We start from the raw sequence: 20,548 nt of genomic DNA on the forward strand, positions 1-20,548 counted from the left end.
ATTGAAATTATGATTTTTTCTCCTAGAACAAGCACATTTAATATACATATATTTAAGTCATAACAAAACAGAATTACAATGAAATAGCACATAACTGTCATGCAGTAGAGTGGTTATCGAAAATAGGGTACATACAAATGTATAGGTATTTTAAGTATCAAATATTTTTAAATATTAAAATTAGACTGAAAACTTTTTTGTATTTAGTAATCAGGAAGTGTTTAATAACTGTATATCTTTCAGGTATGAATTACAGTAAAACCAAAATTACCATACCATTTGCTGAATCCTGTGAAAGCTCTTCCCATGAAAACTAAAGGCTTGTTCAAACAGGACTTTATCTTCCACTGTCCACTCATCCGGAAAGGGAGTGAAATTAGGGAGATCAGCAAGGGACTTCTCAATGTTATGTTTATGCCAGAACAACATGCCAAGTGCCTTTGAAGAGAAATCATTCCCCTTTCGTTTTAATGGACTTATGTTCCATCACACTTAAGAGAGTTAAACACAAATTAGGTTAAAATCTTAAGCCCATGACTTCAACTGAAAATACACTCACAGTTTAGAGCTTTTAATCAGGGATGCCCAGGTAGTAGACCTCATTTATTTATTTCTTTTAAATCAGGGCCTCAGAACAGTGAATGTTCTTACATACCACATTTGCTGCATAATCTAGGAAAAACAGTGAGCTGAGGAGAGTGACTGTAATTACTAAAGCAGGTGTGTAGACTCGTATCAAGACTGACCCACATTTACTCATTTGTCAATGTGTAGAGAAAAACATGCTAAAAGGAAAAATATCCAGTAAATACTTGAATAAAACTATCAATCATAACACCAAACTAGAAGTGCTCAGTTGAGACACAGTAGAAAAATATTTAAGTTTTAACATTTTAGGAGTATATACCATGGGCTGAACAGTTTCAAGGAGTACCTCAATTGCAACCTTAATAATATTTACCACATATATTTTTTAAAGTTCTTTATTGTCATAATGCACACAAAGAATTATTATGAAGCATATTAATAACTTCAATGACTTTATTACCAAATCAGAGGAAAGCCCGAAATGGGTAATTTCTAAACTTCCACAACTTTCCCTTCTATAGTTAAGTAAGTCGTAGGTCTTTATCTTTACTATAAGGTACTGAGTATCAAATTTCACTTTTTAAGAAGAGATATAGCAACTTTTTATTTTTATTTTATTTTTTTATAAAGATTTTATTTATTTATTTGACAGAGAGAGCGGCAGTCAGAGGGAGAGGGAGAAGCAGTCTCGCCACTGAGCAGGGAGTCCGACATGGGGATCGATCCCAGGACCCTGGGATTGTGACCTGAGCTGAAGGCAGATGCTTAACCGACTGAGCCACTCAGACGCCCTATAGCAACTTTTTAAATAGTAAGTTTTAAAATTAATTTCTGTACTTTAGTAATACTCCTTTAAAATGAACATATGTGCAGTCACATTTTAAAGGATTAACGTCTCAAACAAATATTAAACAAAGTCAAGAATTAAAAACAAAAGAATCAAAGGCTTCAAAAATCACAAAAAAAGTTAACTATGTTTAGATAAAAATCTCAATTTCTAGAAATGACTTTGTATTATTTAACCATGGTGCTAACTATAAAGTTAGCTCTTAATAATCCAGATTACAGATAATTCACTTATCTTACTATTTTGATAAAGGTTGATCTAATAATTAGTTGAAAATAGATTTAAGAATCTCTATTTCATTTTTATTTTTTCATGTTCTTCATTCCCTCATTACAAGGGATAATGAATCATATGTCCCGTGTAGATCTCCTTTTAAAGTTATCTAATAAAAAAGCCCCCCAAAAAATAAATTAAAAAATTAAAAAACAGCCCTTCATAAATTATTTCTTTCAAAACTGAAGTCTTAAATATTTCTTTAAATAAAAAGTTTAACTTCTAGGTCTTTCAGATTAAAAGATCACAGAGAATTACCTGTACTCAAAAAAAAAAAAATTCCTTTTGGTAAGCATTTGCCAGAATAATATAAATGCTTTCAGATACCTTTAGAACTCAAAGCAGAGTAAGAAACAGAGGTATTGAGAGAAAATGTTCAAGCCCTTGAGATGAACAATGTTTATAAAAGCAAAATCCATAATTTTGAAAGGTCAGACTTTGCTAGGACTTTTGTGGTATCTGTAAAATTGGTTGAACTGCACTTTCTTAGGATAGAAACAACCAGGAGATGTTTTTTGGATTTGGTAAATACTGAGGCAAGCTTTAATATTAAAATGTTTCTCTACATACCTGTTCCACATTGTAGCCATGTTTCTCCTTTGCAATTGCAATATATTCATCCACTGCAATGAAACAATGTTACATAATTAATTATTCTTATTTACTTCATGTGCTCAAATCTAGTTTTTTTTTTTAACAAAGCAAAATAAAAATATTATACTCCAGGGCTTTTCCAGGGAAAAGTCCTTTTCCATGAAATGTTACAAAAAAAGACTTTTACTTCTACAAACAGGATCAGAAGCTTCCTTGATTTAAAATTTTGCTTAGTATGATTTATCTCTAAGATTATACAGCATATACTTATTAAATTCAATGATGTTATATAATTATTTTTGTATATAAAAAAGACCAATCTGTATATAGCCAACAGAACCTAATTACAGTGTAAAATATTAGATAATTTCTTCATTTTTCTGTTGCAGTCTTTATTTGAAGGGACTTAGCTGTTTCAGACCCCATCTCGTAGTAAGAGTTGGCCCAAAGCCTTTACCTTCCCACTTCTGACTGCTGTACAAAGGATGGTTTATCTCTGGTTTTGCCAGCTATACGTAATAACGACATGTTTAAATATGCTTCGGTAGCCCTAAATTTTCTTCAGCTCTTCCTGCAAGCTGTACAGAAGGTGTCTGAATATTCCATTTTCATTCATCCTCCATATGTAATCAAGCCAACAGAATTACTTAGATAAGCATAGCTTCAATGATGAGGTACTAGCTATTTTAAGGCCTCACTGCTGAGATGTCTGCCATTTCAGTCAGGAGGACTGTTTTATGTGAAATCCATATAGTCACTCCTGTTTGATCCTTTTTTAAGTATATATATATATATATATATATATATATATGAAGTGTGTGTGTGTGTGTGTGTGTGTGTGTGTGTATGATTTATAAAATTCTCTTTAAGCATATTTGGAGAAGCAGAGGTTAACAATTCTGATCCCAGAACAGCTAGTTTACCAGGGCTTGATTTTCAGCCTTGCTGCTAATTTTCTGACTAGAGGCAATTAACTCTTCCTTTCTGTACCTTACTTTCCTCACTCTAAAACAGTACCTTCTTCCTAGGATTAAATGAGCTAATATATATCAAGTGTTTAGAATAACACTTGGCACATTTTAGGTACTTTATATGAGTTTGCTATTATTACTAGTCAATATAAGATAATTTAATATATAAAAATGATATTATAACAATAATGCTATTAGAATAACAGCTATTTTTTATGGATGCTATTATAGTTCCCTAAGACTGTAAACTTTTGCAGAAAATCCAAATATTATATAATGTTTGTTTAGAACTTAAATACATAGCACTTAAACACAAGACAGGTCTAAATATAAGCTTTTTAAATTTAACAAAAATGTCCTACAGTCCTATAAACAGAAGGCTAAACAACACCAGTCAATCTGTGGTTTCCAACCTTTGCTATGCATTAGAATCAGTGGGGGAGCCTTTAAAAAGTTAAGTTCAGGAGCACCTGGCTGGCTCCGTCAGAAGAGTGTGCAACTCTTGATCTCGGGGTCATGAGTTCAAACCTCATGTTCAAGCCTCATACAGAGATTACTTAAAAATAAAATCTTTAAAAATAAATAAAATAAAAAATAAAAAGGAAGTCCAGACTCCACCCCTAAAGATTCTGATTTGATTGGTTTGAGATAAAGACCAGACATCAGTACTGTCTTTTAATAAGTTCCCCCAAATGATCCCAATGCACAGCCAGGGTTGAAAACCACTGCCCGAGATCTTCAGTCTAGGATATTCTACATGGACACCACACAATCAGGATATGTTGGCTTTCTGAATTTTGTCTTCCACATCTTGTTAAGAAATGCACCACTGAACAAAACAGTGCGAGGACAGCAAAAGCCAGTGATACCCTGATGCTCAGTTTATGAATGAAAACCTTTGCTGTAATGAGAACTGCACCAGAGAAACCTGATAATCTCCCTCAGGTTTCTCAGTATACAGTCCCAGGCCAAATGTGCAATTTTGTATTTTCTGTTAAGAATGCCTCAAGGGCATGTAATTCCTAGATTACCAGCTAGACCTTTTGCTGGTATTCCGAAACTGTCAAATAGGAAGAATTATCAGGTATGCAGCAAAATACTCAATTTTCAATTTTTAGTTCTCTTATCGCATCAATAAGTATGCTTAGACTTACTATGCACATGATATATAGGACATCATTAATTTTCATGGGACTAAATAAAACATTATGGGACATCTTTAAGATTTAGTAAATATTTTTAAATATTTTACAGCAGCAAGAATAGCTGTGCAGTGATTTTTTTGTTTGTCTGCTTTAACAAATTCAATGATAACTGAATGGAGGGGTGGGGATCTTAGTTTTGTTACCTGCACGTTTCCTATATCTGATGTGCCGCAAAGGATCAGGTCCGCTACATCACATTGAAGTCTAAAGCCACACCATGATTCAAGAAGTGCATGGTCAATGATCCAGAAGGTCTCCGTCCAGAAATGGAGAGCTCAAAGATGACCTGATTGATGGCTGCTGAAGTCAGTTCTTTCCCCTTTCCTCTTTAAAATGGTAATGATAGTGGGCTCTTTGAAGTTTGAAGGCATTTCTTTACAGCTCCATATACTGAGGAAAAGCCTGTGCAGATGTCTACATAGTAACTCCCTCCCCTGCTTGAGGATTTAAGCAGCAATGCCATCAGATCCTAGGTATTTTCAGTCTTCCTGGGCCTGACACAAATTGGAATGATCAACCCACTATCTTTCAAAAGGAAAAACATTCTAATATAACAACCTCCATCAAAAACAAAACAAAACAAAACAAAGACAGACTGTTTTCTTATGAGACTCTAAGCGACCCAAAAAATATATAAGTTGCATTTTGAATTGGCTGACAGATCTCTATTGACATAAACATTCAATTTCAGAAAACTTACATTTGGCATCTGGGATACTGTGATATGGAGACCACACAAGCATTCCTCCATTGTCTTTATCTGTATACTTTGTAGCACCTGGGGAAAAAATGCATTACTTTAAATATGATGGATTTTATGTACATTTAAAATAAGTATAAACAAAGTAAGCTTTATTTCTATTTTAGTACAGTACCTGCAAGAGAACAAAGGAACAAAGTACGAGGAAACAGAAGGAAAATGGATTTACATTAAATATACTAAGTATTTCATTTATGGAATTGAAAATTTCACAAAGACTGAACTTAATCCCCTTTAAAGAGAAAGACTTTCTTAAGGACACTACATAGCTCTATTTCTTGACAGGAAATAAACCTGATTTAACCTTCTAACATTATTTGGGAATCATTAAAAATTCTGACTTAAAACTAGAGAATACCTCAGGTGGTAAGTTATTTGTTTTGCCTCATATCTGAATGGGCCAAGATTACCATCATTTAAAAATACTTGTATCTGTTTTTTATGGTTTTTATTTAATCTTACTCCTTGTGAGTCTGCCAACCATTCCTTTTTAGTGTTAATTTCATTTATTACAGTTTATATTTATAAAATTATGTGCTCTGTGTAAGAAAACAAAGTCAAAAAATGTAGAAGTTAATAATGCTGTTTCTTGAAGTAATCAGTCTACCTCTATTGTAGAAGCACACCATTACTGTTGCTTATTTCTAATCTGTTATGATCTAAAAAGTCAGAAAAATCAAGCTCTATTAAAACTGCATTAAGGATAGAATGAATGAAAGCCGACACAGCTGTCCCAGTGCCAAGTACATGCCCGTGGGTTCTGTCTTTTAATTACTCAGTGGTCTTTTCTGGTTTCTTTCTAATTCCTAGGTGCATTCAAGTTAATTAAAACTATCAAGAAATGAAGCATTGTTGCCACCTACTTAAAGACTTGTCTATGAATATATCATAATTGACTTTTATGAGGTATTGATAGCTACCACCAACAAATGGCAAGAAATCCAAAATTATTCACATAAAACATTAACAGAATTCTGAGGTTAAACTGTAATCATTCAGAAAGTTATAAAATATTTGGAATAAAGAACATTCACTTCCAGGGGTAAAGGAACTACTAGTATAATCTCAATCTAGAGAAGTTATCTATCCAGGAATAATCTAATATAGTTCAGTAGTTTTTAATCTTTGGAGAATCATTACACATCACTACTGCATATTCAATCAACAAATTATAGAAAATGATATATTGTTAGTGAAAATATGAAGCTAAGATTGTTTAAAAATTTTTTAAAATTTTTTACTATAAGGAAAAACTAAGGATGGAGAAAAGAGAAATGAGAGAACAGTACCAAAGTATTAGAAAAATCATATTTACAAAATGAATCTACAAGCAAACCTACTGCGTTTTGTCATTATCTTTAATAAAGAGGACAAAAAACTGAGAATTTAAGAAAATGCAAAGAAGTACATTATCTAAAATTTATATTCAATGAAAACAAATTCCAATTTTAAAAACTTCAAAAACAAGATACATATTAAATTAAATAAAATACAAACACAAAAGCAAAATTGGCAGCCAAAGGAAATAAAACAGACATATCCAAGTTGGTCAGAAATCTTTACTGCTATTTCTAGTGCGTATTCTAAACTTCAATTCTTCAACATGGACTGATTTTTTTCACAATGGATTATAACAATAAGATAATTTAAATCCTACTTAACAGAATAAGGAATGCAACAAAGAAAGGTTCCCATTAAGTCTCAAGTCTTAAGAGCATATCATGCTTAATATTTAAACATATTTCCTGCATCTGATTCTTGCACTATAGAAAAATCTTAATTAAAATATCTTCACGAAATGTCTCTTCTTACACAGATACAAACTATTTTTTTGTATTTTTCCCCATGAAGCATAACAGTTAAGTTTCCCAAAAAATTCTTAGGACTACAATTAAGGGCTTGATCTGACAAAAACTGACATCCAAGCTGTGGGGACTAGCAGCTCTTCTAATATGGGGGTGGGGGGGCTAATAGGGAGAGTGATTGTGTCTGGTAGCAGAGAATGCCTAATTAGGCATTTCACAATGTTCCTTTTTTTTTTTAAGATTTTATTTATTTGAGAGAGAGAGAGATAGCAAGAGAGAACATGAATGGGAGGCAGGGAGAGGGATAAGCAGACTTCCCGATGAGCAGGGAGCCCCAAGTGGGTCTCAATCCCAGGACCCCGCGATCATGACCTCAGCTGAAGGCAGACGCTTACCTGAGCCACCCAGGCATCCCCACAATGTTCTTTTCCTAACCTTGAACTAAATTCCACCATTTTTAATCATGTATGTGTCAACTAGGCCAAGGAGATGACTGATGTTCACAGGAAATGAGGTATTTTAATATAATGGTTGAGTGTAACCATTATAGAGCCAGACTCTAATTCGAATTCAAGCTCTGCCATTTCTCAGCTTTGTCATCTTAGGGAAATTTACCTATATTGTCCATGCCTCAGTTTAATTCTTTAAAAACACAGATGATTAGGGAGGGGTACCTGGGTGGCTCACTCGGTTAAGCAGCTGACTATGGATTTCAGCTCAGGTCATGATCTCAGGGTCCTGGGATCCAGGCCCCACACTGAGCCCCCATGCCGGGCTTCCTACTCAGTGGGGAGTCTGCTTGAGGATTCTCTCTCCCCCTCTCCCTCTGCTCCTCCCCACCCTGGCATACAGTATGCATTACCTAAACCTTATTATAATATATGCTCATTGAAAGCAGTTTCTTGTTCCCTTCTATCTCTACTCTGAAAAGACTTCTTGTCACCTTATCAAATAACACAAATGAATAAAAACTCAAGGGGCTCTAACACAAACAGCTGATGCCTTCTCTCACCAAACCCTTGAAAATGAGATTGGATGGGGCTCCTGGGTGGCTCAGTCATTAAGCGTTTGCCTTCGGCTCATGATCCCAGGGTCCTGGGATTGAGTCCCACATGGAGCCCCGCATAGGGCTCCCTGATCCGCGGGAAGCCTGCTTCTCCCTCTCCCACTCCCCCTAGTTGTGTTCCCTCTCTCAGTCAAATAAATAAATAAAATCTTAAAAAAAGAGAGAAAATGAGATTGGATAGCTGAAATGACCTTTTTGTTTTTCTAACAACTCAGACCTGACTTCTCTCCTATAAAAGGAGAAAGTAACTTGTATTATTAAAATACTGGATGCTTTGCATCCAATAAAGTTCTATCCTTTCCATTATAAAAGCTGGAGAAAAATATCTAAAGGACATAAACTCAATATTTATTTTGCTTTTATGTGTAACAATATTTAGCATTATATCTCAAAACTGTCCAATACTCAGAATAATACTGAAGGGATGCCTGGGTGGCTCAGTCAGTTAAGCATCTGCCTCTGCATCAGGTCATGATGCCAGGATCCTGGAACTGAGTCCCACATCCGGCTCCTTGCTTAGCAGGGAGCCTGCTTCTCCCTCTGCCTGCCACTCTTCCTGCTTGTGCACACACTCTCTCTCTCTCTGACAAATAAATAAAATCTTTGAAAAAAGGAAAGAAATAATACTGAAAATTAAGCTTGCCTCACCAACAAAATAATCCAGCCTTAGAAATAGCCTATCTTCCAAATAGATTAAAAAACAAACCAAAGCCTAGATAGCAAGCTACACTTGGGGCACCTGGGTGGCTCAGTCGGTTAAGTGGCTGCCTTCAGCTCAGGTCATGATCCTGGGGTCCTGGGATCAAGCCCCACGTCTGGCTCCCTGCTCAGCGGAGAGCCTGCTTCTCCCTCTCCCTCTGCCTGCCACTCTGCCTACTTGTGTTCTCTCTATCTGTCAAATAAATAAATAAAATCTTTAAAAAAAAAAAAAGCAAGCTACTCTCATTTTTAAAGACTGTATAGTAGCATGACAGTTCTGGAAACAAAATTATTAAACAATTTTTAAAAGTATGAAATGAAACACTTAAAAGTTTAAACCTTTTGAAATCTTTTAGATATCTTAACTGCAGTTGGTAAAGTACATTTATAAGACCAATTGGGGAAAACCAACAACTAAAAAAACAAAAGTATAATTTTGATAAGCTAGGATTTTTACACCAATAGCAAATTTCAAAATAAGTACAAAAATAAAAATCCACTTCTTAGATTTAAGACATTTAGAATAAGGATTTTGATGGAAATCATGGTACAAATGTTCTATATAAAGAACTTAAGTACTGAGAATATTAAGACACATATTTTTAAAAATTCTCCTATTTATGAACTGGGTTCTCACTTACATATTTAATTCACTACCTTCAAACTGGGATAAATAACGACTTTCCAAGAGGTACATAAGCATAAGTAAGTTTTATGGGAATCAATTTTCAGAACTTTAGTTTCCCTGTGGGCTCTTTCCCAAGACAATCGGCCTGAGAACTCACCTGCAGTCTAAGCTATATGCTCATTCTACTTATGACCTCCTTCACAAACGCCCTTCTCTCACTTAAAAAAAAAGGGGGGGTAGCTCTCTCATCCCACCCTACATCTGACAAGAGTACATCGCCCCAAATTTTAAGACCTCTACAGTGCCAAACAAAGGGTGTCGGCAAGGCTCTCCTTTACTCAAGACATCTTAGCTATTACAATTCCAATCAATTACACATTAACTGTAATAACTCAAACCAGAAGAGACTTAACACTTAGAACCTTATGTTCACAAGAATACATATTACAGTGGTAGAGAAATTGGATAGGTGATCAATAAAGCACATTCAAGCACAAAAATATAAAATTCCGTGGGGGAAAATGCATGGAAATGATTTCAAAGATAAAAAGGGAAAATGTAAACTTTCAGACTGTTCACCTATTCATACTTTTTATAAAATAGATACTATCATATTACTCTAGTATTTATATTTAACTGGATGCATTTAAAATAAGGGTATAATGGCTTTATTTCAAAGTGCTAATATTTTCAATACACTGGAGATATGTTTTTCAACGATTTAAACACAGCAGTAAGTGACAGATGTTAAAAATATGCGAGAAAGTATTTTTTTGAAAATTCTTTTATGAATATACAAGCAAAACATTTTGAAGACCATTGTTTTATAGACAATAATTTTCACCTAATCTTATGATATAGTTAACATTATCTCCCTTTCACAAATGAGAAAATAAAGGTATGGATACATCAGGTAGTTTGTCAAGGTCACTACGCCATATTAGCTAAAAGGCATACGGGAAGAGGTGAGACTTAATCACCACACGAAACTGCTCCTCCTTGATATACAAATAGTCAGGAGGCACTAAATAAAAGTTGGTAATTGAAAAACCTGGAGAAAAAAAGGCACCTAAGAAAATAATCAAATCCAGTTAGTAAATTTTTATAAAGGCATTCTTAGCAATGGTGTTAACATAAACTGTTCCTAAACTTATATTCAGTAGTTCCAATTTAAATCACAATTCTTCTCATATTTTCTAAAATACTCATTTTAGTAAGTCATTCTGTGTTTGATTTCTATCATCACTATTAACTCCTCCAATAAAAATATCCTCACACACACACACACACACACTTTAATTTTCCTATATTCTGATCATAATCTTGGTACCTAAGGAATTTTTCTTCCAAATAATTTGGTTATGGGTAAATAATCTCCATGAAGGTAGACTGAATGGTTTATGAGACTAAAGACAAAGGTGTGAAGGAGAACAGGAGAGACAGGAATTGACCATTTCTCAATTTCTATCATTAATAAATATCTCTTTTCCTTTTACCTTTTCCAAGGAAATACGCTTCTTACCAAATTATATTGAATTGATGTGAAGTAGAAACTTCACACAACAGCACAACACTTAGAATAAAACAGAACAATGGCACTATATTGAAAGGCATAGAGGTTCAATATTTACTTTTAAAAAAGTGTCTAACAACTGATAATCTGCATTTGCTTGACAAGATTTGCTTATGATGGCTATACGAAAGCCTACCCAGGTTAAATGATAACTGGTTTTAGTTGTGTCCTTGGGGTCAGTATTCTTCTGCAAATTATTAAGGAGAAAATTTATACATGAATTTTTAAAATGTGACATTCTTATCCTAATAAAGAATATCAATTATAATCTGAGTAACTTGAAAATGACTTTAAAAAAAGTAAAAATTCAGTGATTTCTTCCCCCAAATATTCTGCTTAGGTTCAAAATAGTAATAAAAAAATGGGGTCGTGTGGGTGGTTCAGTGGGTTAAGCGTCTGTCTTTGGCTCAGGTATAGATCCCAGGGTTATGGGATTGAGCCAAGCTCCCTGATCAGTGGGGAATCAGCTTCCCCCTCTCCCTCTGCTCCTCCTCCCTGCTCATGCTTTCTCTCTCAAATAAAATCTTTAAAAAACAAAATAAAAATGATGATCAAGTACACTGGGTAATTCAAATAGTGTCCATGTGAAACTACCTGAAGTGTTCTGTACTTTTAGTGAATTATTTTTCAAATTTTGAAATTTATTCTAGTATTTATCATGAAAACCAAAAAACAAATAAAACAAAACAAAAAAACCTTTACAGTGATCTAGACCATGGCATATATAAATTTGTTTCAGCAAGAAGTCTGGTTTTTAGACACAAGACCTCCTACTCAACCTGTGTACAGTTGTCTATGAAATATAAACCTACTTAATGGAGCAAAAAAATAGCTATGTTTATTAACTTATGGAATAGTTCTGGCTGTTGAATTCTAATTTGTAAGTCAGTTTATCATTTCCCAAAAAAGCAGAGTACCAATGAATGCCCCAAATCATAAAGATATGTTTGCAGAATCATTCTTAATTATTAAATTTGATCTTTACTGAATAACTGCCATATGCCCAATCATGTATTCCTGGTAAGAATTCCATGAAGCAGGGCACCTGGGTGGCTCAGTTGTTGGGCATCTGCCTTCAGCTCAGGTCATGATGCCAGTGTCCTGGGATTGAGCCCCACATTGGGGGTCCCTGCCCGGAGGGAAGCCTGCTTCTCCCTCTCCCACTCCCCCTGCCTGTCTTCCCTCTCTCGCTGTGTCTCTCTGTCAAATAAATAACGTCTTAAAAAAAAAAATTCCATGAAGCATTTTTTATGTCCATTTTACAGCTAGGGAAACTAAGGATCAGAAAAGGTCACTGACTTAGAACACAAAATTAAAACAGCTGGGAACTGAATTCAGTCTATCTTAAGCCAAAGCATGCATTTTCCAAATATCAAGTTAATACCTGAAGCAGCATAGTAATGTGAAAGTGTTATTCACCTACTAACTACATCAGTAAAATTAGTTTCACAGAACATTTAAAATTATTTGAAGACCACCAGTACACACACTCGATAGCTTCTGAATAAAATGTATTAACAGCTATGTCATTTAGAAGGCAACCCACATCTAGTGAGCACTTCTATCATAGCTTTTACCTACTGAAAAACAGACTGCACTGACAATTCTTGTAACACTCATTATTTTACCCTCCCCCTCGGGACAGGAGGAGAGGCTACTTAAAACTCTTTATTTTGCATTGCTGTAATGGGCAGGGGATGAATGATAATACCTATGCCCTATAACGAAGTAAAGAAGCTATCCCTCCCTCCCCCCCCTCCAAAAAAGTAAGCCCTATTAATATCTAATACGGAATTCAAAAGTCCGACACAATGTTATTAGGAGTGGGCAATGGGCAAAAAACTGACCAATTGTAAGGGAAAAAGGGGGCGGGGGGAAGAGCTCCTTCAAAGTCTGTCCAAAGCCTGAACTGTAGAGGGTCTGGGGTGGGGAGAAGGAAACACGCTCCACTCCGGGAGGCTCCAGCAAGGGCGCCTCCATATGCGGAACTCTCGCCCAATCCCCGTCCAGGCTGAAATCCCGTGACCGCCAGAGAGCCTGTTTGGAGAAAAGTAGACAGGGAGCCCGCAAGCTGGGTTGGCAGAGGACGCTGGAACCTGGCTGCTCGGGGAGAAAATGTCTCCTTGGCAGCTGCAGCCACTGTCCTGTGGTCTGACTTCCTAGGGCTGGCTGGAGGGCGAGGTGTGCCTCTGGCTTCTCCCCACCCCCTTCCCCCATCCCTTTCTCTCCGCGGCTCCTACACTCCGCAGAGCTTCGCGACCAATGCTACACCACCTAGCTAAAAAGAAAGAAAAAAGAAAATCCCGTGTGCGCGCGGGTCGGCCAGGGCTCGCCCTCGGCTTCGGCCGATGACAGCAGCCCCGGCATCCGCCGCCCTTGCGGAGCGCGGCCCTCCGCTCCCGGGGGCCGGCGGTGTGGCAATTGACATTTGCACGGTTCTTCCACACGCAGCCCGCACACCCTCTCCTCCAGCCCTCGGCCCAGCAGCCGCTCCTTCCCCAGCCTCGGACCCCCGAATCCGCCGAGGGCCGCCTCCCTCTGCTCTCCCCGACCTCGCCCCGGGCTCATGGGGACAGAAAGGCGATGCCACCACCGGGCAAGTGGCCTCCGAAGGAACCATGTTAACCTTGCAATGCACACATCTGCCCACACGCCCTGTGTCACAGCCCTGCCAAGCCTGACAGCCTCCCCGCCAGATGCCTGCCCATCCCAGCCCCGCATCCCCTCCCAACCGCACACCCGGACCCCTACCTCGGCCGCCCCTCTACCCCTTCCACCCTAAACCATTCCCAGAAAAGGGGAGACAGGATTTGCTTAAGCAAATATATCTACCTGGATCAAATTCAGGGATCCGAGCTTGGTATTCAGCTCCGACTCTCATCCCAACATCTGCAAAGCAATGCCAAAGAGAAAAAAAAAAAAAAAAGAAAGAAAGAAAGAAAAGAGAAAAAAAAAGAAAAAGAAAAGAAAGAAAAAAAAGAAAAAGGAAGAGACACTTAATAAAATATAAAAATTGCTGGAGGGAGGAAAGAAGCGGCGGGTGGATGGAAAGATATTAACTCCGGGCGCTCCGGGAGATGGCAGCGGATGGGGGCGGGGAGCGGGGGGGGGCGAGGGCGGAGGATTGGTCGAGGGCGGAGGGACGGGGGTCGCGGGGGGTGCTGCTGCACTGCACCGGGAGTTCGAGGCTACCGCAGCGCCCGGGCTCCGAGGGGAGGGAGGGCGGGAGCGCGGCGAGGGGAGGGGGCTGGGGGAGGGGAGGAGGGAGGGGGGCAGGCGGGCTGGCGGGGAGGAGTTCGAGGCTACCACCGTGCTCGTCGTCGCTGCTGCAGCCGCTCTCGGGCTCGGAGTAGTGCAGCCCGCCGTTGGTGGACGAGGCGCCGCCGCCGCCGCCGCCGCCGCCCGCCGGGTTCTTGGCGCTGCCGTTGGCCGATCGGTTCTTCCCCAGTAACTCGGGCCCTTTCTCCATCATGCCGGGCATGGTAGAAGAGGGGAGGGGGAAAGGTGAGGGGAAGCGGTAGGCGTCAGGGTGAAGGGGGAGATGGCTTACGAGTGCGGGCGGGAGGGAGAGGAGGAGGAGGAGGAGACGGCGGCGGCAGAGGAGGAGGAGGAGGGTGTTAATATGGAGCCGCCATAACCGCCCCGGTCCGGCAGTAGCGCAGTCGCCTCACAACAACCCGCCCCGGCCCCGCCTCTCTCCCCTCCTCCCTCCTCCCGCCCCGCGCAGTCCCGGGCGCCCCTGTCGGCCGCGCCGCGCTCTTCGCCGCCGCCGGTATCACTCCGCCCCGCAGGGAGGTTCCGGCCGCGGGGCGGGGAGGGACGGGGGGGGGAGGAGGAGGAGGGGTAGAGGGGGAGGGGCGGGGAAGCCCCGCTCGCTGGCAGCCCGGGCAACCCCAACCGAGCTAATAAAATCGCCGCAGAGGCGCGGCCGCCTCTCCGGCTTCCTTCCTAGGGGGCGCTCAGGCGCGCGGGCGGAGGCGAACACGAGGGCGTGGGACTCTTTGCCCTCTCAGGGCGGAAGGAACGCACCCAGCCTGAGAAGGGGCCGGCGCGAACCGAGGCGCCGGAGTCAGGGCAGCGGCCCCCCTCTCTCGGAGGGTTGCGGGTCGGCACGGCCGGGCAGGTCTCGGCGGGAGCGTGGCCCCTTGAGATCCTGCGGCGGTTCGGCTGCTCGGCTTCGCGGCTCTTCCGCCGGCGTCGAGCTGGTGTCGCGCCCTTGTCCGCCGCGGAATCGGACTGGGTGACCCGGCGCCCTCCGAGTTCCAGGCCCAGAGCAGCAGACGCGGTCATGATGATCTGGACGCTGCGTTTTGTTAAAAGCCTTTCCTCCATTTTCTCTTCTCACCTTTGCTTTATTTTCATCCATTTTTCGCCTTTACTGTTTCATTAGTTAGAAAGTGGGTGTTGTCAGTGGTGAAATAAAATTACGACCGGGGCGTTATCCAGTGGTGCTTCCTCAGGCCGCGCTGCCCCGTGGTCAGGGCTTGGAGCAGAGCTGTAGGGAGGGCGGAGCCCCCAGTAGAGGTGAGGCAGGAGCTGCATTCTGGCAGGGTTTCCAGCCTGGCAGGCTATGTGCTCTGTAATGCTTTTCGGAATTGCATTAGGCAGGAGGAATAGGGAACTGCTTATTTCGTTCATCAGATTTGAGGAAGTCTGCTCTGTGCCAGCCTGCCTGGCATTGGGAGCTATTTATTATATTTTTCTTTATTATTTATTGTTTTTGCACAGCAGTAAGAATTGAGGACATCCGGTGAACATGTAGTATGCAAATGAATGCAAAACAGTATTTATGGTCCATAGGTAAGGTATTCTCCCAAACACTTAAAAATTGTCCTGTATGAATTCTGTTATAGGTCAATGCGGAGTGGATCAAAGCAGAAATAAGCCTCTCTGGCTAGAGCAAGACTTCACTGAAAGCAGAAACATACCTAAAGCAGGAATGTCTCAATCAGGGAATTGGGCCAAAAAAAAAAAAAAAAAAAGCCTGGGAAGTAAATATTTGGCAGGATCCCCGTCTAAAGGGAAAAGTCTCCTGAGCAGGTACAAAACCTGTCTTGTTCTGATAGTGGAAGTAGTTTGATCTATCGAAGGTTGGTGTGATTCCCTTAGCTCATACAACTAAACCTCTTATTCATTTCTTTGTCTCAACAAACACAGTTCTGAATATTATTTTAATTCCTGTATAGTTTTTCTACACTGAGAGAATATCCTGGTCAAATGAATACCATTTCCTATGACATACACTTTTGATTGTAAATTAATACGTTGGTATTTCCATTTTTATACCAAGCCTCTAATGAACGTGATTCAGCATCTCTGATCCTGTAATGCAAAGGCCAGACCTGGAACTAAGTGAATTCACAAAAAGTAAATGTCACTCTGAGGCCTTTTGGCCACCATGCTAACTCCCCCAACTTTGCAACACTTTCCAGCCTCTTTTCTACTGAAAGGAATTTCTGCATATAGATCAAGGATTAAAACATTGTGAAGAGGGGCGCCTGGGTGGCTCAGTCGTTAAGTGTCTGCCTTCGGGCTCGGGTCATGATCCCAGGGTCCTGTGTTCGAAGCCCGCATCCCGTTCCGCAGGAAGCCTGGTTCTCCCTCTCCCACTGCCCCTGCTTGTGTTCCCTCTCTCGCTGTCTCTCACTGTCAAATAAATAAAATCTTAAAAAAAAAAAATGTGAAGATTTGGGGACTTTTGTAACATTTCTAATTATTAGTAAAACTCTTAAGATTCCACACTTTTCTTGAGTACAACAAAGAGGACAGAACAAGGAAGAATGCATTCCACTCTTGGGAGAAGAACTCAGGGATGGGGGCTTTTCTTTCTGTTTTGTCCCTGAAGAGAAGGAAAACCTGAAGCTGGCCTGGTTCTGAAGAATACTAAGCTTTAAAATGATTTCCCAACAGTTAATAAGAACAGTCTAAAAAAAGGAAAAACCTAAGAAGAAAATCCTGGGGATGTCTATAAGGGGTTAGAAGAAAAGAATATGGTCAAGGAAGAAGAAAGCTTTAAGAAAGGGTTAATAAATAATGTCTAGTGGTACAGAATCATGAGAAGGGCTTAAGAAAAGGCCTCTGGATTTGTTAACTAGAACAATATTTGTTATCTTGTTTGACTGCTTTTTGACTGTATTAAAATTTTTTTTTACTATTTTCATTATAGTTTAAATTTGGAATAGATGATACATCTCATAGTTCTAAAATCAAAAGATTTAAGAGGAAATACTTCACTATTGTATTGGACATCCCAGCAACAAAAAGGCAAGGAAAAATATATAAAGATTGTTTTTGTTTTGTTTTTAATTTATTTGAGAGAGAGAGCATGCATATGAGTTGGGGAGGGGCAGAGGGAGATAGAGGAGGAGACTCCTCACTGAGCAGGGAACCTGACTCTGGGCTTAACCCAAAGATCATGACCTGAGCTGAAGGCAGACTCTTACCTGGCTGAGCCACCCAGGTGCCCCCCAAAAGTATAAGGATTGGAAAGAAATACATAAATTTGTTATTTGGAGAAAGCATGATAGTCTGTATATAAGATAATCTGTAAACCTTTAGTATTAATAATGAATTTAGCAAGTTCCTGGTTACAGTCAGTATATAAAGGTCAATTATGTTTTAAAATACTAGCACTAAACAATTAGAAAATGGATTTTTAAAAGTGGTAACATATGAATGCATCAAAAATATCAAATATCTAGTGTATTAGCTTCCTGTGACAGCTGTAACAAATTACCACAAACTCAGTGGCTTAAAACAAACTCCTGTCATACTTCTGGAGACCAGAAGTCTGAAATCAAGGTGTGAGCAGGGCTGCACACCCTCCAGAGGCTTTAGGGAGAATTTGTTCCCTGCCTTTTCCAGTTTCTGGTGTCTGCTAGCGTTCCTTGGTTTGAAGCAGCATCACCCCAATCTCTGCCTCCATCTTCACATTGCCTTCTCGTCTATGTGTGTTATGAATTTTCCTCTTCCTCAATTATATAAAGACACTGATAGCATTAGGATCCATCTGGATAATCTAGGATTATTTCCTTGTCTCAAAAGCCTTAATCACATCTGCAAAGACCCTTCTTCCAAACAGGGTAACATTTATAGGTTCCAGAGATTAGGACCTGATATATTAGGGGGCACCACCTAACATATGGCACATAGGAATAAATCTTAATGAAAGGTGTATAAGAACTCTATACTGAAAATTATATTCAAAGAAATTAGAGAAGACCCAAATAACTGGTCAGATACAGTATGCTCATGGATTGGAAGATTCAATATTGGAAAATGTCAGTGTCCCCAGTTGATCAGTAGATTTAGTCTGATCCCTATTACAATCCCAGCAGAGTGTGTGTGTGTCATTTGACAAGCTGGAATTTAAATGGAAATTCAGAAGATCAAGAACAGCCAAGACGGGTGCCTCAGTCGGTTAAGCGTCTGCCTTCAGCTCTGGTCATGATCCCAGGGTCCTGGGATCGAGCCCCACGTCGGGCTGACTCCCTGCTCCACGGAAAGCCTGCTTCTCCCTCTCCCACTACCCCTGCTTGTGTTCCCTCTCTGGCTGTGTCTCTCTGTCAAATAAATAAATAAATAAATAAAACCTTAAAAAAAAAAAAAAGAACAGTCAATATAATCTGGAGGAAGAACAAAGTTGGAGGGTTTATACTACCAGGTGTTAGAAAGTAGACCAATGGAATTGAATAGAACTCATGTGAACATTTTATTTATGCGAGGGTGACACTGTACTAATGTGGAGAAAACAATGGATGCTTTAATAAATGTTCCTGGGTCAATTGAATGTCTATGTGGAAAATAAAAAACCTTGGGATGCCTACTCATACTAAAAACAAAAGCAAAACAAAATAGATTATGGACTTGAAAGTAAAAAGTAAAACAATAGTGCTTTTAGAAAATACCATGGTTTATTGTCTTTGTAACTTTGGGTAGTCAAATTATTTCTCAAATAGGACATAAAAAGTATGAGGAAAATATTGAGCATTCCAGGTACGGGGCACTTAGCTAGCTCAGTCAGTAGAGCATGAAACTCTTGATCTCAGGGTTGTGAGTTCAAGCCCCCCATGTTGGGTGTGGAGGTAGCTTAAAAATAAGAAAATCTTAAAAAAAAAAAAAAAAGGAAAGGAAACAGTATGGGAAATGCAAAGAATCTTGAATTGTGTTATGTCAAGGAGCTACAAATAATTTTGTATTCTTGGAGCATGAAGTGAACTCAGAATGGGCCTAGAGAGTTAGGCAAGGACTGAACCACATAAAGGCCTTGATAGTGTTCAAAGGGTTAAGCAATTTATAGATAATGGAAAATAGATCAGAGGGATCTAAGCAAGAGAGTGATTTAGTTCAATTGGTATTTTAGATAAAAATTGAATGTGGCAAATCAATTAGACTGTTAAATTAGTTAAGAAATTATGAGGTTTAAGTTATGGCAGTGGTAGCAAGAATAGAATTGGGGACAGATACAAATAATTAGGTAAAATGAGCAAAGTTTGGGGATTGGTTGAATATGGAAAGGAAGAGGGAATGGAGGAATCTAAGCTGAAGCGAGGATTTTGGCTTGAATGTCTGGGTGGATTGTGTCAACAACAGAGTTGGTGAATACTGAAGACTTACCAGTTTGAGGGACAAGGAGAATGAATTCATTTCCAGATATGTTGGGTTCTCAATAGGGAGATAACCAGCATGCCGTTGGATATATAATTAAGATCAAGGGTGCAGAGAGGGATTTGTTACCAGTTGCTTGTAGCTAACTAAGGTCATGAGACCTAAGTAGATCAGGCAAGAAGAGGATGTAAAATGAGAAGTATAATGAACTGAGAATGAAAAGCAGATGGACACCAAAATTGAAAGGCCATACAGAGGAAAAGAAATGCATAAAAGAGGCTGAGCATAAATAGAGAAAGAAGAGAACTAAGGAAGAGTGTAACTTCCTGAAACCAGAGGTATAGAGAGATCTAAAGAGAAAGGATCCAGGACAGCAGAGAAGTCAGTAGTTAAAGACAAGGCTCCAGTATGTACAATGCTTCGGCAAGTAAGAGAAGGTGAATGATCTTGGAAAGACCACTTTTACTGGGATCATGGGCCAAAGAACCAAACTGCAGTGGATTGAGAAGTGAAGAAGTCCTTTAAGGAAATGGGAACAACTAATATGAACCTACTCCAGAAAAGTACTCGTACGGATAAGAAAAGGAAAAAAATGGAACTAAGTGTCTTAGAGCAATGTAGCTCTAGAGTTATAGGCAAAAGTATGTATGTAATATTTCAAAAGTTGAAGTACCGAGTGTGATTATTTCTTCCCTATTATCAGATGGATATATACAGCTGGAACTTTATGTTAAGGAAAAGAGAGAACAAAGGTTATCTAGGTCTGTGTGTATAGTAGATGTTTAATAAATGTTTGCTGAATTGAACAAAACCAACATCCAGACCATAGCAGTATGTATATATCTCCTTTTTAACATCCACACATAAATAACTATAGCTGCCTGTACATGCTGAGAGTGTTTCTGAAAGAGTATATAAGAAACTTTACTGCT

The 20,548-nt window shown here is 39.4% G+C and overlaps 1 protein-coding gene across 6 annotated transcripts in view; it reads right to left on the reverse strand.

Annotated features, from left to right (window-relative positions):
- RCOR3 (REST corepressor 3) overlaps nucleotides 1-14,678 on the reverse strand; it is a 53,934-nt gene extending 39,256 nt beyond the window's left edge. Inside the window, exons 1-5 of one of the 6 annotated variants that reach the window (XM_025877723.2) lie at nucleotides 14,316-14,678; nucleotides 13,842-13,898; nucleotides 5,179-5,256; nucleotides 2,279-2,331; nucleotides 277-438 (exon numbers count right to left, since the gene is read on the reverse strand). In XM_025877723.2, coding sequence (XP_025733508.1) covers nucleotides 277-438; nucleotides 2,279-2,331; nucleotides 5,179-5,256; nucleotides 13,842-13,898; nucleotides 14,316-14,490 — 525 coding nt within the window. In that variant the 5' untranslated portion in view covers nucleotides 14,491-14,678. Of the gene's footprint in view, nucleotides 1-276; nucleotides 439-2,278; nucleotides 2,332-4,621; nucleotides 4,973-5,178; nucleotides 5,257-13,841; nucleotides 13,899-14,315 lie in introns of those variants that run through there. The other 5 variants (XM_025877724.2, XM_025877721.2, XM_073900228.1 and 2 more) reach the window with 5 other exon arrangements.
- Between the last annotated feature and the right edge of the window lie 5,870 nt (nucleotides 14,679-20,548).

The sequence above is a fragment of the Callorhinus ursinus genome, unplaced genomic scaffold (assembly GCF_003265705.2).
Source record: "Callorhinus ursinus isolate GAN/ISIS: 27379988/994484 unplaced genomic scaffold, GSC_fseal_2.0 scaffold13, whole genome shotgun sequence".
In the NCBI taxonomy this organism is placed as follows: domain Eukaryota; kingdom Metazoa; phylum Chordata; class Mammalia; order Carnivora; family Otariidae; genus Callorhinus; species Callorhinus ursinus.